The sequence below is a fragment of the Myotis davidii genome, unplaced genomic scaffold, assembly GCF_000327345.1.
Source record: "Myotis davidii unplaced genomic scaffold, ASM32734v1 scaffold583, whole genome shotgun sequence".
Lineage (NCBI taxonomy): Eukaryota > Metazoa > Chordata > Mammalia > Chiroptera > Vespertilionidae > Myotis > Myotis davidii.
The window spans coordinates 11,626-27,405 of NW_006294060.1; the positions used below are offsets into that span (position 1 = coordinate 11,626).

At 46.0% G+C, this 15,780-nt stretch overlaps 1 protein-coding gene across 1 annotated transcript; it reads right to left on the bottom strand.

Moving 5' to 3' along the window:
• Window positions 1-12,863: 12,863 nt before the first annotated feature.
• LOC102764944 (granzyme B-like) lies at window positions 12,864-15,528 on the bottom strand. The gene is made up of 4 exons (XM_015566689.1): window positions 15,399-15,528; window positions 14,663-14,807; window positions 14,009-14,144; window positions 12,864-12,947 (listed from the first exon to the last, which is right to left on the bottom strand). The coding sequence occupies exons 1-4, from the start codon at window positions 15,457-15,459 to the stop codon at window positions 12,864-12,866; spliced, it is 426 nt and encodes a 141-aa protein (XP_015422175.1). The 5' UTR covers window positions 15,460-15,528.
• Window positions 15,529-15,780: the final 252 nt, after the last annotated feature.

Here is a 15,780-nt window from a genome sequence, read left to right on the forward strand (position 1 = left end):
CTTTTTAAAATTTTTGAGGAAACTTCATACTGTTTTCCATAGTGGCTGCACCAGTCTGCATCACTTCCAGCAGTGTGCTAGGGTTCCCTTTTCTCCAGAACCTCACCAACACTTGTCATTGATTGATTTGTTAATGAAAGCCATTCTGACAGGTATGAGGTGATATCTCACTGTGGTTTTGATTTGCATCTCTCTCAGATGATTAGTGACTGATAATATTTTCATATATCTCTTGGCCTTTTGCATGTCCACGTTGGAAAAGTGTCTATTTAGGTTCTTTGCCTACTTTTAAATTGGATTGTCTTCCTTTTGTATGAGTTCCCTATATATTTTGGAGGTTAACTCTTTATCAGATGTAAATATGTTCTCCAATGCAGTGGACTCTCTTGTTATTTTGATGATGGTTTCTTTTGCTGTACAGAAGCTTTTTATTTTCATGAAGTCCCATTTGTATATTTCCTCCTTATGATCTCACTTATATGTGGAATCTAATGACCAAAACAAACTGACAAACAAAATAGACCCAGAGACATTGAAGTATGCAACAGAATAACATATTTCTGAGAGAAGTGGGGAAGGGGGCAGAAAGAGATTAACCAAGACTATCTATACTAATACAAGGGTAATATGCTAATTAGACTGGGAGACCTTCTGGTAGACCTTCTGGTAGACCTTCTGGACATCCTTCTGGACAAAGTCATGGTAGTGGGGCCAAGGCAGAGTTTATAGGGGAAATCAGGCCAGAGGGGAGGGCAGATGGCGGTCATCAGGCCAGCAGGGGAGGCAGTTGGGGGCGAGTAGGCTGACATGCAGAGTGTTTAGGGGTGATTAGGCAAGCAGGCAGGTGAGCGGTTAGGAGCCAGTGGTCCCAGATTGTGACAGGGATGTCCTCCAAGGGGTCCCAGGTTGGAGAGGGCGCAGGCCGGGCTGAGGGGTAACCTTCCCCCTCCCCCATGCACAAACTTCATGCACTACTCCACTAGTATATGCATATATGCATCACCCATGGACACATACAATGGTGAGTTGAAGGCCTTCAGTGGGGGCCAGAGCAGAGTGGAGGGAGTCAATGGAGGAAAATTAGGGGGCATCTGTAATACTTTCAAATACAAAGAAATTTTTTTAAAAATGTGAGGATTGTGGGTGGAGGGATAGACAGAATGGTGTGGTGGTGATGCTGAAGAAGGCTTGTTCTAGTGACTAAAGAGCTGAGTGGTTTAACAAAACTAACAAAAACATTTATTTTTCTCAGGAATCTGCATTTGGACTGGGTTCAGTGTGGATATTTTCCCTCCCCTCCCCTTGATGGCAAGGGAAGTTTGAAACCTGGAGTCTGGGATCAGCTTGTGGCTGACTCCCACCTTCCCAGTGGCTGGTGCCAGATGTCTGTGGGCATGTCCGTTCCCTTCTCTGAGGGTCTGTCATGTAGTCTCTGCATGGGATTGTTCAGTCTTCTTTGCAGCATGATGGTGGCTTCTGCAGAGTGAGCCTCTCTTCCAAATTGACCTTGGCAGACACATTCTTTTTTTTCCTCGACTCTGAGGTCATATGGTATCCATTCCACCTTATTCCATTTCCTAGGCAATCAAAAGCCCTCACCCAGATTTAAAAAGGAAAGAGCATTGCAATCATGCAATGGAGACTGTGGTGTGGGATGGGTGATACATGGTGGCAGTCAAAGCAGCACACAATCTGCCGCCCTAACTTAGGTGCATGTAGAGTTGGTCAGAGGAGTTGAAACCATGGATCGCTGTAAGCCATGATCACTGCCTTTTGACAGTTACTCTCTTGTGAAGTGGTAATGAGTGCCAGGAAACCAAATATATTCTTACAGCACTGTCCAGAGAACTATATTTTGGAAATCTTTGTACCAAGCTAATATATGCATTTAATTTGATTGCAATACAAATAGCATTTTTTTCTCCAAGTGTTACACAATTTCTAGACAATTTTGAAAATATATGTGGAAAGTAAGCATGCAAGAATAGCTCTGAGAATTTTGACAAAAGAACAGTAAGGGAGAAAATAAGCTTTATCAGATGTTGAAACATCCTAGAAAACGTCTTTCCTGAGAATAGTGTGATGCTGATTCATGAATAGATAAAGTAACACATGAAATCAGAATAGAAAATCCAGAAACGTTCCCAAGTACATAAGGATGTGTAATTTATAATAAGGTAGCATTTCAAATTATTGGAAAAAAAGATAGACTTTCTAATAAATAATATGGGGACAACTAAAGAATAATTTTTTTCTTTGGTTGGTTTACTAAGGTAGACAATGTCATTTTTAAAAGATACTAAGTTGGAGTAATATTTCATATAAGCCACCAGAATGAACAGCAATTAAATATATAAAATATATTTAAAATTTTAAACATATAAAATAAAACCATACATGCACTAGGTATAAACATGGATGAATTTCTTTATTAATTTAGAAGGGGTAAAGCCTTCCTAGCAATGACTCTAAGTAAAAAAACAACAACCATTAAAATACTGATAAATAAATTTTGATATGTAAAAATATTTAACCTAGGCATGTACCCTTGACTGTATTTATACTAGGGAACCTGCAGCCGACAGGCAGATGCTCTATCCACTCAGCCAAACTTACTTATTCAGGTAATTATTATCTTTCTATTGATATAATCCCAGTTTTTTTTTTTAATTTTTTTAAATATATATTTTATTGATTTTCCACAGAGAGGAAGTGAGAGAGATAGAGAGCTAGAAACATCGATGAGAGAGAAACATCGATCAGCTGCCTCCTACACACCTCCCACCGGGGATGTGCCCACAAGCAAGGTACATGCCCTTGACTGGAATCGAACCTGGGACCCCCCAGTCCACAGGCCAACGCTCTATCCAAGAGCCAAACCGGTCATGGCTGGCTGCTTTTTAAAACACATATGTTATGGGTGTTGCAGGACATCCTTTTATTTAAATAGTTTTACTTTCATCCTACCCAAATTGGGTCTTACAGTTTTTTAATCCAGACCAACAATATCTACCTGTTTATTGGAGTGTTTAATCTGCTTACACTTAATGTAATCACTGCTAGGATTGGGTTGAAGAATATCACATTGCTATTTGATATCTATTAGTGTGATTTATTCTTTGTTTCTTTGTCCTTCTATTCATGACTTCTTTGGTTTTATCTCATCTTGTCTTTTTTATTGGCATTTAATTATACCTCCGTGTATTACTTTTGTGGTTACTCTAGGATTACAATATGCCTCCTTCACATACCACCATCTACTATGAATTCATGTTATACCACTTCATATAGGAACAGTGTAATCATGCATTTCTATGTATCCTCTCCCCATCATTTCTATTTAGTCACATCTTATACTTTTTATTGTATAACTAGAGGCCCAGTGCACAAAAATTTGTGCACTCAGGGGGTCCCTCAGCCCAGCCTGTGCCCTCTTGCAGTCTGCGACCCCTCGGGGGATGTCCACCTGCTGGCATAGGCCCACTCCCTGGGGGATCGGGCTTAAGCTGGCAGCCAGACATCCCTCTGGCAACCCAGGAGCCCTCGGAGGATGTCTACTTGCTAGCGGGGAGCAGGCCTTAGCTGCAGTAGGACATCCTTAGTGCTGCTGAGGAGGCAGGAGAGGCTCCCGCCACCACTGCTGTGCTGGCAGCCCTCAGCCTGGCTTGTGGCTGAGCAGAGCTCCCTGTGTGGGAGCGCACTGACCACCAGGGGGCAGCTCCTGCATTGAGCATCTGTCCCCTGATGGTCAGTGTGTGTCATAGTGACCAGTCATTCCCAGTTGTTCTGCTGTTAGGGTCAATTTGCATATTACCCTTTTATTATATAGGATTTTTACATATGTCTCCTTTTCCCCCAATTGAGCACCGCCCCCTCCCCCCCGCCTCCCGTAACCAGTCCCACTCCAGGAAAGCCCCTACTGCTTCACTGTCTGTGTCCATTGATTATGCTAATGTGGTGGCATACAAGTCCGTTGGTTGCTCTCTTACCCCCGGCCCCCATCTCCCCTGTCATTTGTCTCTGGATCCATTTTTGGTTATCAATTTATGTTGATCATTATATCCCACATATGAGTGAGATCATGTGATATTTATCTTATTTCGCTTAGCATAGTGCTTTCCAGTTCCACCCATGCTGTTGCAAATGGTAAAAGTTCCTTCTTTTTTTATAGCAGCATAGTAATCCATTGTGTAGATGTACCACAGTTTTTTAATCAAGTCATCTGCTGATGGACACTTATGTTGTTTCCAAATCTTAGCTATTGTAAATTGTGCTGCTATGAACATAGGGGTGCATATATCCTTTCTTATTGGTGTTTCTGGTTTCTTATAATATAGTCCTACAAGTGGGATTACTGCGTCAAATGGGAGTTCCATTTTTAACTTTTCGAGGAAACACCGTACTGTCTTCCACAATGGCTGCACCAGTCTGCATTCCCACCAGCAGTGCAGGAGGGTTCCTTTTTCTCCTCATCCTCTACAGCACTTGTCCTTTGTTGATTTGTTGATGATAGCCATTCTGACAGGTGTGAGATGGTACCTCATTGTTGTTTTGATTTGCATCTCTCGGATGCTTAATGACTTTGAAAATGTTTTCATATGTCTCTCAGCTTTCTGTATGTCCTCTTTTGAAAAGTGTCTACTTAGGTCCTTTGCCCATTTTTTGATTGGATCGTTTATCTTTCCTTTTGTTAAGTTGTATGTGTTCTGTAAATTTTGGAGATTAAACCTTACCTGAAATAACATTGGTAAATATGTTCTCCCATGCAGTGGACATTCTTGTTGTTTTGTTGACGATTTCTTTTGCTGTGCAGAAGCTTTTTATTTTGATGTATTCCCATTTGTTTATTTTCTCCTTAGTCTCCATTGTCCTAGGAGCTCTGTCAGTAAAGATATTGCTATGACATATGTCTGATATTTTGCTGCATATGGAGTCTTGTAGTATTTTTATTGTTTCCCAGCTTACATTTAAGTTTTTTATCCAGTTTGAGTTTGTTTTTCTGTATGGTTTAAGTTGGTAATCTAGTTTCATTTTTTTTGCATGTACCTGTCCAAATTTTGCAACACCATTTATTAAAGAGACTGTCTTGACTCCTTTGTATGCTCATGCCTCCTTTGTCAAGTAATAATTGAGCATAATGCTTAGGTCGATTTCTGTATTCTGTGTTCTGTTCCATTGGTCTATGCATGTTAGCAACTGTAAGTCCTCAATACCTAGATCTATCAGGAGGTATTCTGTCATTTTGTTTTTATTTATTATCTGGAATAATATATATAGAATAAATTTATATCACTATATGTCTACTCACTAATAAATTCCTGCATGAGAAGCAAATCAAATGCTCATCTTTCCTTCTGTTTACTTAGTTTTCAAGATGGTGAGTTGCTTCCCTGTCATGTTTAGAAGATGACCAATTTAAAAATATATACAATTATGTATGAGCTATGAGATTTAAACATATTGGAAGGGTAAACAATGGCAAATCTTATCCTGATTAAGTCTCAAATGGTCCCATTTTTTTTTTTTTTTTTTTTGGTGCAATGGTAAATGGGACTTTTTTATTTTTCATTTCTCTTTCTGTGAATTAATTATTGGTTTATAAAAAGGCCATAGATTTGTGGGTGTTAATTTTGTATCCTGCTACATTGCTGAATTCATTTATTAGATCTAGTAGTTTTTTGATGGAGTCTTTGGGGTTTTCTATGTACAGTATCTTGTCATCTGTGAATAAGGACAGTTTAACTTCTTCTTTTCCATTTGGATGCCTTTTATTTCTCCTTCTTGTCTAATCGCTATGGCTAGCCCTCCCAGTACTATGTTGAACAGAAGTGGTGAAAGTGGGCATCCCTGTCTTTTTCCTGTTCTTCAGGGAAATGAGTTTATTTTTTGCCCATTGAGTATTTTGTTTGCTGTAGGGTTGTCAAGTAAGGCTTTTATTATGTTGAGGTATGATCCATTTATTCCCATTTGCTGAGAGTTTTTATCAAGAAATGGTGTTAGATTTTGTCAAATGGTTTTTCTCCATCCATTGATATGATTATGTGATTTTTGTCTCTCAATTTGTTTATGTGATGTATCACATTTATTGATTTGCAGATATTGTACAATCCTTGCCTCCCCAGAATAAATCCCATTTGGTCATTGTGTATGATCTTTATAATGTAATGCTAGGTCCAATTTGCTAGGATTTTGTTGAGGATTTTAGCATCTATGTTCATCAAGGATATTGGCCTGTAGTTCTCTTTTTTTGTGGTGTCTTTATCTGGTTTTGGTATTATGGTAATTCTGGCTTTACAGAAAGAGCCTGGAAGTGTGCCTTTCTCTTGAATTTTTTAGAATAGTCTAAGGAGGACAGGTTCTAGTTATTATTTGAATGCTTGGTAGAACTCCCCTGCAAAGCTGTCCAGACCAGGGCCTTTGTTTACTTCTGGCAAATTCCCCCTTTTTTATTTTTTAAATGATAGTGCATGCAAATCAGTGGCCACCTCTCAGATTGGGCTGTTTAAGACTCAGAAGAAGACTGGCAAGCAATGACAGTGAGCATAGCTATAAACACAGTGGATGGAGCGCACAAGGAGCCCCACTCCTGTAGAAGGTTTCCGGCCTCTTCAGTCAAGGGATTTCAGCTGTCCTCACGTTGTTGGTTTGATTGTCTTTGTTGGTCTGGCTAGTAGGCGGCGTCATAAGCGTCAGCAAGTTGAAGGGCTGCATCAAAGGGTCCATCAGGGCTGTGCTTCATGGTGGTGTCAGTGTCTGAGGAGGAGTATGCTGTGCCCTCTGGGTCAGCTGACATGGAAGATGGAGGGTAGTAGAGAGAAAAAGAAGAGAAAGCAAAAGAACTACAAAGCATGGAAGTGTTTAGAAAAAAAAGGGAGAAGAAAGGGAAGAAGGCAGCATCTTCTGATACAGCCCTTTCCTTCAGCTGCCCCTTTCCCTGTGGTCCACGGTAGAAACGGGAGACAAGTCCTGTTGCAGTGAGAGGGCACCTGCTGTCAGCCAGTCTCTGTCTTTACCTGGGTCTTGTTCTGAGCTAGGCGTGGGAAGCCGGAAGCAGCCATGGGGGCAGGAGACCTCCCTCAGAAGGGGCGAGTGTTCAAGCCCCTGCATAGTTGGGGGGGGGGTGAGGATCTGTGTCCCACCTCTGTTGACCCCCAAGTTCTCTCCTGAGGAACCTCTGCGACTGTGCCTGTCTTAGTTCATTCCTCCCTGAGGAACCTTACCCATCTTTGACTAACCAGCCATCCTCTAGGGCCAAGCAGGGTGATGTGAGGTTCAGTTCTGTCTCCTTGGTAGCCTAAGCCCTCGTGGCCTCCACGCCCAGCAACTGCCTTGGGATCCCCTCGCCTGCTGGCGGGGCCCCGGCATTGATCACATATCTTGGGGAGCCCAGGTTTCTTCTCCAGGGAGGTCCCAGCTCACGCCATTGGGTGAGAGACAGATCCATGGTACCAGGCACCATGAGGCTTCAACCTCAGCATGAACAGAGAGCTCAGGCAACAGCTATGGGCAATTGGATTGTAAGAAGAGGGTCCCTCTTGACACAAGGGTAAGAGGGGCCAATACAGGACAAAGGAGAGTCCCAGAACAGGGCTTTCTCAGCCCAGGATGTCAGGCTCTTGGCACAAGACAACTCCATGTATGGGGCATATACCAAACACCCCTAGTCACGGCATAAATCTCAGACCAGGATATCAGGCTCTTGGCACAAGACAACTCCATGTATGGGGCATATACCAAACACCCCTAGTCATGGCATAAAAGGGAGGTGCCCTTCCTGGAACAGTAGGGTAGGGAGATTCTAGAAAAGGCTGTGTTCAGGAAAGAAAGAGAAAGGCCAAAGAACCAGCAAACAAGTAGTCAGATTAAAAAAAAGAAAGAAAACCACAAAGGAAATATGGGGCAAAGCTGGGACATATGGGCAGACGAAAAGGAGGCACATGTAATCCTCCCAATGACAGATTGTTCCAGCTCAGGGTTTCACATTTGCTCCAGTCGAGCACTGGTCAGGTGTGCTAGGGTGAGGCAGAGATGGAGGGCAGTGAGACATAAGTTCTGACTAGACTGTCTGGAATCCACACAGGTGAGCCTGCGTCCTGTGGAAATATACAAGCATATCCTCTCCCCCAGGTTAAAAGTCTCTCCATTTGATAAGGGCTTTAGGTTTATAATACAGGTCATAAAAGAAATGAAGAACCATGAGCAGAGGGGTGAGACGGGGGTCTGGATGGCCTTGAGAGGGGTCTGGAGAGTGGCCGTGTAGGGGTAGCTGCCTGAGATGGAAGAGAGTTGGGACCTGACTGGTAGCGAGAAGGTGGGCGAGAGGAAGGAAATGGGAAAGGCGATGGCTAGGGAACACCTCCATTAACTACTCTTTAGTCTGAACCAAAATTCGGGTTGAAATTTGATGTGTGAGAAGTGGATCTTGTTGTCATGGAGCCCGATCCAGGCTGGCCCATATGCAGTGAATTCTGTCGCCCACTTCCCCAGGACATGACTTCTCTATTTCTTTGTCCAGGAGGAATATATTTATTTTTCCCTAGTGTTTATGCTGTGAGTCTCACGTTCACTGGAATTTCTCTGAACTGCTGTGTATTTTTCTTCTTCACTCCTATCATCATTTTCCAGGGTTACCCGGGCTTTGTACTGGGCACTTGATTCAATTTCTTCTGCTAATTGGTTTGCTCTTGCTTCTCATTTTAAAAATTCTTCCGAATTATCCCTTTCTAAGGGCACCATATATGAAGATAAACTGCTATCATATGTAGACACTACACCATGATGTTCTTCATTATATCAGAACATATCATTGGGATCCCATCCGTTAGAGATGTCATTTTCCAAAGTTTCTAGCAGCTCCTCACTGGTAGCGAGTTCCCCTGCATTCTAGGGCTCCAGGTCCTTCGCATTGTGTTCACCGTTCACTTTAGCACTGATAGCTGAGTCAGTAAAAGCATCTCTTCTTGCATAACTGGAGTCCATATCTTTAAACTGTACCACAACGAAGTCTGAACACTTAAATAAAATACTCTCCATTATTTCTTCATGTTTTGGCCTTCAACTGGATTCTTTTGATCTACATTCCTTTGCCCAGTGGAATCCTTTCTGATGTCGGGGACAAACAGTTTTTGGAGGATTAATATGATTCCCTGATGTATTTCCAGGCTGTCGAGGAGCTTGCCATCTGGCTTGAGTATTATTATTTTTATTTGGGCATTCTCTGCGAAAGTGCCCAGATAAGCCACAAGAGTAGCAGTACATATTTCTTTTATTACCTGTATTATTGCTGCCTGTTCGGGTGCCAAATGCTGGGGTCCAACCTCGGCAGGTCCAGGGGTTCCTAAAGGTGTGGACGGAGTCGGCAAAGAAGGAATGACACGGAGACAGCCTTCAGTTGATCAGCAGTCTAGCCAGGATCTCTAGCCAAGTTCTGGTGTTTCTTGTCTTGTTACATCTGTATTTATACCAGTTGATTTTAATCCTGTCAATTTCTATTGCAAAGGTTAGGGCGGTTTCTTTCCTGCAGCTACTGGGTCAAGCAGCAAGGACGGACTGGCTTCTGGCACTCTCTCTCTCTCACACACACACCACATGTATCCACACACTCCTTTATTGCTCCCTCACTCTCTCACACTCTCTTCCTCCTTACCTTCTGGTTGGTTGCCATCTTTTTCCACGCTGAGATTTTTGTCTTTTTTTTTTCCAGTTGTAAATCAGTAGCTGTGTGACAAGACTGCTCTTTACAGGTAAATGTGCTCAAAATCATTGAGACATTGTGTTGCTGCATGAATCGTGTGCAACTAGATGGCAAAGACCAGGCCATTGAATGTTATGTGAGCCCGGAGCATTTGCCCCATGTCAGAAGAGAGTGCTGTGTGTATTAGGGTCAGGAGGGTGTTAGGCCCGGCTGGAGCTTATGCTCTGCTCCCAGGCAGTGCCCATATTAGAGGCAAGATGTGGAGGGATGGCTGCTGGCAGTGTCTGGTGAGGTGAGCCCACCATAGGGAGATCTTAGCAAAAACATCACATTCTCATGTTTGGCAAGGATTTCCTACTGTTGAAAAGTCTAGGTCATATTAGAAACTATGAATGGAGCAGCACCCATGGTGGCCTAAAGAAAAGAGGTGTTTCTGGACTTTGCTGACCACATGACCCGCCCTGATTTGAGTTTGATTGTGCACAGGCAGGAGCTTTTGATAATGAGAGGGGCCATGTTGTGGCCTGTCCGAAGGTCAGACTTTACCCTCTAGCACAGAGGTCCTCAAACTTTTTAAACAGGGGACTAGTTCACTGTCCCTCAGACATTTCACACATGCGCACTGTGGGCCCAGGACGAGTCAGCTGCTAAGCAGGACAGGCAGTGGTGGCAAAAACACCCTGCGGGCCAGATAAGTGATTTTGGTGGGCCGCATGTGGCCCCTGGGCCATAGTTTGAGGACACCTGCTAGCAGATACATTTTATAAGTTTTCCTACCATTTGATTCTGTGCAATTGTTATTAGTGGAAGTGGGGTGTCCACTAGTGGAAGTGGGGAATACCTTTTCCACACGGCGCTAGGAGTAGAGTTCTTATGATAGCTTTAGAAAATGAATTTTCTAAGACTTGTACAGGAGAATGAATGAATTTTATTTGCATGGAGTTATGTCCCTCAGTTGCAAAAGTCCCATGTCCTTTAAACTGGACCTGGAAAAGGTGCAGCTAGGGATTCAGCAGAGCTAGAAGCAAATCCAGTGCCCAGAGGTTGCATTCCCTGCAACCCTACAGAGCATCAGGCTGGTTGTAATCCATTAGTTCCCTGAGTGTGGGCCATGTGGGCCAATGCAGGGGAGCAGGCCCTCTGCCCCCGCGAGGAGCACAAGAGGGCGAGAGAGGGAACTCTGTTTTTCTGGGAGCTTATGTAGCTCAGATTTGGTGCCATTTCAGGGCCACGTCTGTTCTGGCCAATGACCTGCTCCCAGGTGTGACTGACAAATAAACACCTTCCTATGGCATTCAGACTTACTGGGTATGCTTTTATTCTTTCTTTGTCCAGTCCCTCCCCACAGGATCTGTGGGGAACAGACCTGGAGAGTGTGAAACTGCAGCTTTCTGGCACAGATGTCATGCTTATGTTATCAGGCCTTCCCATTGCTTCGTTCCTGTCAATTAATTAACAACTGGATAATTATAACAGTATCACAATGACATTCATGCCTGCTACTTTTACTGTATTTTAAATTGTATTTTCCAATTACTGTCCACTTTCAATATTATTTTGTATTACTGTCAGGTGTACTGCAAAGTGATTAGAAAACCATACACTTTACAAAGTGTTGCCCCCAATATTTCCAGTACCCACCTGGCACCATGCATAGTTATCACAATATTATTGACTGTTCCCTATGCTGTACTTTGCATCCTAGTCACTATTTTCTAACTACCCATTTGTATTTTAACCTTTTTTTACCCAGTCCCACAAACCCCTTCCCCTTTGTCAACTATCAGTCTTTGTATATGAGTCTGTTTCTATTTTGTTTCTCACTAACTTGTTCTTTAGATCTACAAACAAGTGAAATCATATGGTATTGGTCTTTCTCAGTCTGACTTATTTCCCTGAGCATAATACCCTGTGGGTCCATCCATGCTGTCACCAATTATATCTGCTACTTTTATGGCTCATGGAAATGAGGCTGCTGCCCTGCCTGCTCCCCACCTGCTGCCCTCTCCCCGAGGTGAAGAGGATGAGCCAGTTAACAGTTTGGGGGCTGCATGTCTAGAAATGAAAGAAATAAACTCATTTCCATGCTGTTCTAGAGACCCAAATGATACAACTCAAACAGGGTGTAATGAGCAATAAAAATAAAACACAAATACAGGACACTGGGCTGGATGTGAGGGTGGAGCTGGCTCTGCCCAGTGAGAGATGGGGCCAGGTATTCTGCAGACACCTTGCTGCCCTGTCCTCCAGAGCCATGCATGGGGCAGCAAAGGCCTGGTCCCATATTCACCTGTGCCAGACATAAGCTGGGTGGCAACTCAGTGACTAGCCCTGCTGGAACCTGGGCACTCTGGGTGTCCTTGGTGGGAGGGATATGCAGAAGTGGGAGCTCAGACCAGTGTGGTCTGTGGGGCGCAGGGTTGGTGGACTCTGAGGATGCTCAGTAGTCAGCAGGGATGAGAAAAAGGGGCAGCCAGGAGTCTGGAGGCCAAGCTAGGCCCTGAGCTCAGAGGAGGGCAGAAAAGGGCAGGGAAAGAAATTCAGCCCAGGAGGGAATGAGGAGCGTCTTGGGACTTCCCTCCCTCCTCCACCCCTGTCTCTCCTCACCAGCCCCCAGACCCCAACCCTTCTGCCACTCCCTGGTTGCTCAGGAGGGCCCTCCTCTCCCCTGTGTGGTGGGGCCTCCTGAGCTGCAGCCCAGGCTGTGCCTGCTTGGTGCCCAGCACCCACATGCTAGTCCTTTCCTCTCAGCACTTAACACAGAGGAAGAAGTAAGACCTTCACACGGAGCCCAGGACCTGAGAGATTCATGTTTTCTCCTAATGGTGCTGGCCCTGCAGGTGCAGGTGTGACCAAGAAGGGCCTGGTAACAGGTTTGCATGGGGTTTGGGAGCGGGGGAGGGGGGAGAAGAGGAGGAAGTAGAACAGAGAAAAACTACTGCTATTGACCTTCTGAGCAGAGCTGGTGCCGTGAATGAGGGTCAAAGAATAAACAAAATACCCAGCTCTTCCCATCAGCTACGAGACATTTATTTGGTTTCTGGCTCCACCTCCCTCCCTGCAGTGCGGTCCTGGATTAGCTCCAAAGAAGATGGTCTGCATCCTGCGGTTGGAGGGTTTCCATGGTTTTCTTTATCCAGGGAAGGAAACTGGCGACTTTGGTGTAGACTCATGGGGGTGTCCCGTTTTTGGATCCATAGGAGACAATGCCCTGGATCCCATTTCTACACAGGAGAGGCCCCCCGGAGTCCCCCTGTGGACAGACAGAGGAAAGAACTGAGCCAGTTCTCCTGGCCCTGCCCTCCTTGCCACCCCAAGCCCCTCTCGGAGAAGGCTGCCTTGCATGGTGTTCACTTGGGAGATAAGCAGTGGTCCCCTCAGCCTGGACATTGTCACTGCTTCACTTCACCCCCGGTGGTGGCTCCCTCTGCTCCCCCAGGTCCCTGATCCTCTGGCTATGAAGGTGCTGCAGGACTGTGGGTGCAGCTACTATGTAAGGACCCGAGAGCAGGAAGGTGGGGCTGACACCATTAACCAGCTCTGAGGAGCCAACAGGTGTAACTTCTGCACACCCAGGGAATAGTGATCTCACTGCATTGCCCCAGCTTGGGCCACAGTGTTACACATCGCCCTCCCCAGGGCAGGGCTACAGACTAGGGATATCCACACCGTGTTTGGAGTGACCAGGGGCCCTTGTAGGCCCTTGGAGACCCTATTCCTCCCTGCTCTGGCGGCTCCCCTTTTTCCTTTCTGGGGAGAAAGATCACAACCTAGAGGGTGAAGGAGTCCACCCCCCTGCCTGGGTTCCAGGTTCTACTTTCTACCCAAACACCCTTCCCCCCAGAACCAAGCCAGGCAGATGTTCAGTATCACCTGAAAGGAAGTCTTATTCTCTCTTGGGTTCCCCACACACAGTTGAATGTTCTCATTGTAATGGTTAAAGTGCCTTTTACACTTCAAATCCTCCTGCAGGGTCAGCTCTACCTCCTGCAGAGTATTTGAGCGAGGGCCCCTCCGTGTGACCTCTCCCCAGCCGGCCACAGTGCAGTTATCTCCTGGATTTGGCAGGTCTTTGCTCCTGGGCAGTGGGAGGGGCTTCACAGTATCAGTTTGGTCAATGTTTCTCTCCAGCTGGTGGGGAAGAGGCAAGGGAGCCCAGGTCAGCGAGAGGTCTCTGAGCCTGGACCCTGAGGGACACTTGAGTCACTAGGACTGGTTAGGTGTCCAGAATGGGAGGAAAGGATGGGACAGTTCACAGTGAGAGGAGATACAATGAGATCCCAAAACTGCAAGCGCAGCAGGAGGTTTCCTCACCTGCAGTAACATGATGTCATAGGTGCCTTTCCTCTTATTAAACTTTGGGTGCGGGATGGCTCTTTTCACCAGGATATCCTGTTGGGTCTTCTCCTTCTCTTTGATGTTGTGGGCCCCCAGGATGACACTGATTGACCTGCACAGAGAGCAGATTGGGTGAACGGTGGGGAGATAGAGTCACAGGAAATTTAGCTCAGGAGCTGTGAAGGGCAGGTCATAGCTGGGGCGGGGGAGGGCTTCAGACTGGGAAAATCGAGCAACAGGGGAAAGGGGCTGAGTGACTCTACTTCTCAATGACACTGAGGTTAGGGAGCTGGGAGCTTTCTGGCCCTCAGGAAATGCCATGAATTGCTTGCATTTTCATTTTGACCCTAATGCATGTGTTCATGGTACACCGCTGCTTTATTTGCCGAGTGTGGTCCTCCTCTTCCTGTGTTACTTGTTGTCACCTCTGACCCTCTGAGCCCAGAGATTACCTGTCCTATTTCCCAGCCTCTCATTGCTCTGTCATGATCCCTGATGGCTCCTCTGATGAAGTCTCATGGGCTTGAGTTATCGGGAGCCTGGGGAGCTGCCCTGGGCTGCAGTTCCCGGGATGAAGGAGAGGGTCCCTGTAGGGGTCTCAGGAGGTGTAGCCTGGCTGCAGACCCTTACCTTCCATTGCAGTGAGCAGCTGTCAGAACATAGTTCTTTTGCACAAGGACACCGCCACACAGGAACTCCTTCTTATCTTTAATGTGAAGATAGGCCATGTAGGGGCGGGAGTGGGCCCTGGCTTCATGTCCCCCGATGATCTCCCCTGAAGAAAAAGTGTGTTGCCCTTGTGTGTCCCCACTGAGTCCACCAGGCAGGCACTGGCTTGATGACTTAGGCACATGGGCACTTGGGAGGCTGGACTGGCCTGGAGTTGTCAGGGGGTGGGGAAGGCCCTCAACTTTCTCACCTGGAAAGGGAACAGCAAAGGGGTGGGTCTGTGACTTTGCCTAATACATAGTTACAGGTGAGAATACAGGTCTTAGGGACAGAGAAGGCCTGGAGGCTTCTGAAAGTTCCTCTCCTGACTTCGCTTGGTGTTGGGTGAGCTTCTGAGGCCCCCGTGGTGCTGTGTCGTCCAGGGTAGTGCACTTTGCAGTGTCTAGGACTTAAGGGATCTAGATGCTGACACATGAGGAGTTCCTGGTAAGTGTTTATTAACTGCCTTGAAGGGTTGGCCCCCAATGGGCCTCTGGAATTGGGTCAGTAAGGCCAGTGCTGTGGGATTCTGGAAAGCAGAGAAGTTTGGGGCTGCGAACCTTGGTGGAGAGCTCGACCAGGGATGTGCAGAAGGGCCAGGAGGTCTGTGCCCGCTGTGGGACGGGTTGGGCCTGTGAGGGTGGGGATGGTCACTCACCTGCCTCTGCCGAGGGGAGCAGGAAAAAGGCCAGCAGGAGCACGAGCAGGGGTGGCTGCATCTTCCCAGGAAGGCTGCTCAGGTCAGAGCTGCTGGTGGTTCTCTGTGCTCTGTTTGCATGCCCAGGAGAAGAAGGAAGTGTGGGTGGGCTCTGAGACCTGAGTCCCCTCTGGTTTTGTAGAGTTTCATCCCAGAAGGCTTTCTATGAAGCATCTCTGCCCTCACACCTCCTGCCTGATGATGGTATCTGTGTGGTTGTGTGAACAGTATGCAGTGACCACATCAGTACCCACAGCTGATGACTCAGAGCAGGCCCTAAGCAGACTCCAGCCCTGAGCAGGAACCCAAGGCTACAAGGTGGGGCCTGTGGCATGTGGTATTG

Coding starts and splice junctions, on each gene's coding strand:
- LOC102764944 (XM_015566689.1), bottom strand. CDS start 15,459: ATGCAGCCACCCCTGCTCGTGCTCCTGCTGGCCTTTTTCCTGCTCCCC. Junction 14,808..15,398: donor GCTCCCCTCGGCAGAGGCAG/GTGAGTGACCAT, acceptor CTTTTTCTTCAG/GGGAGATCATCGGGGGACAT. Junction 14,145..14,662: donor GCTGCTCACTGCAATGGAAG/GTAAGGGTCTGC, acceptor CTCTCTGTGCAG/GTCAATCAGTGTCATCCTGG.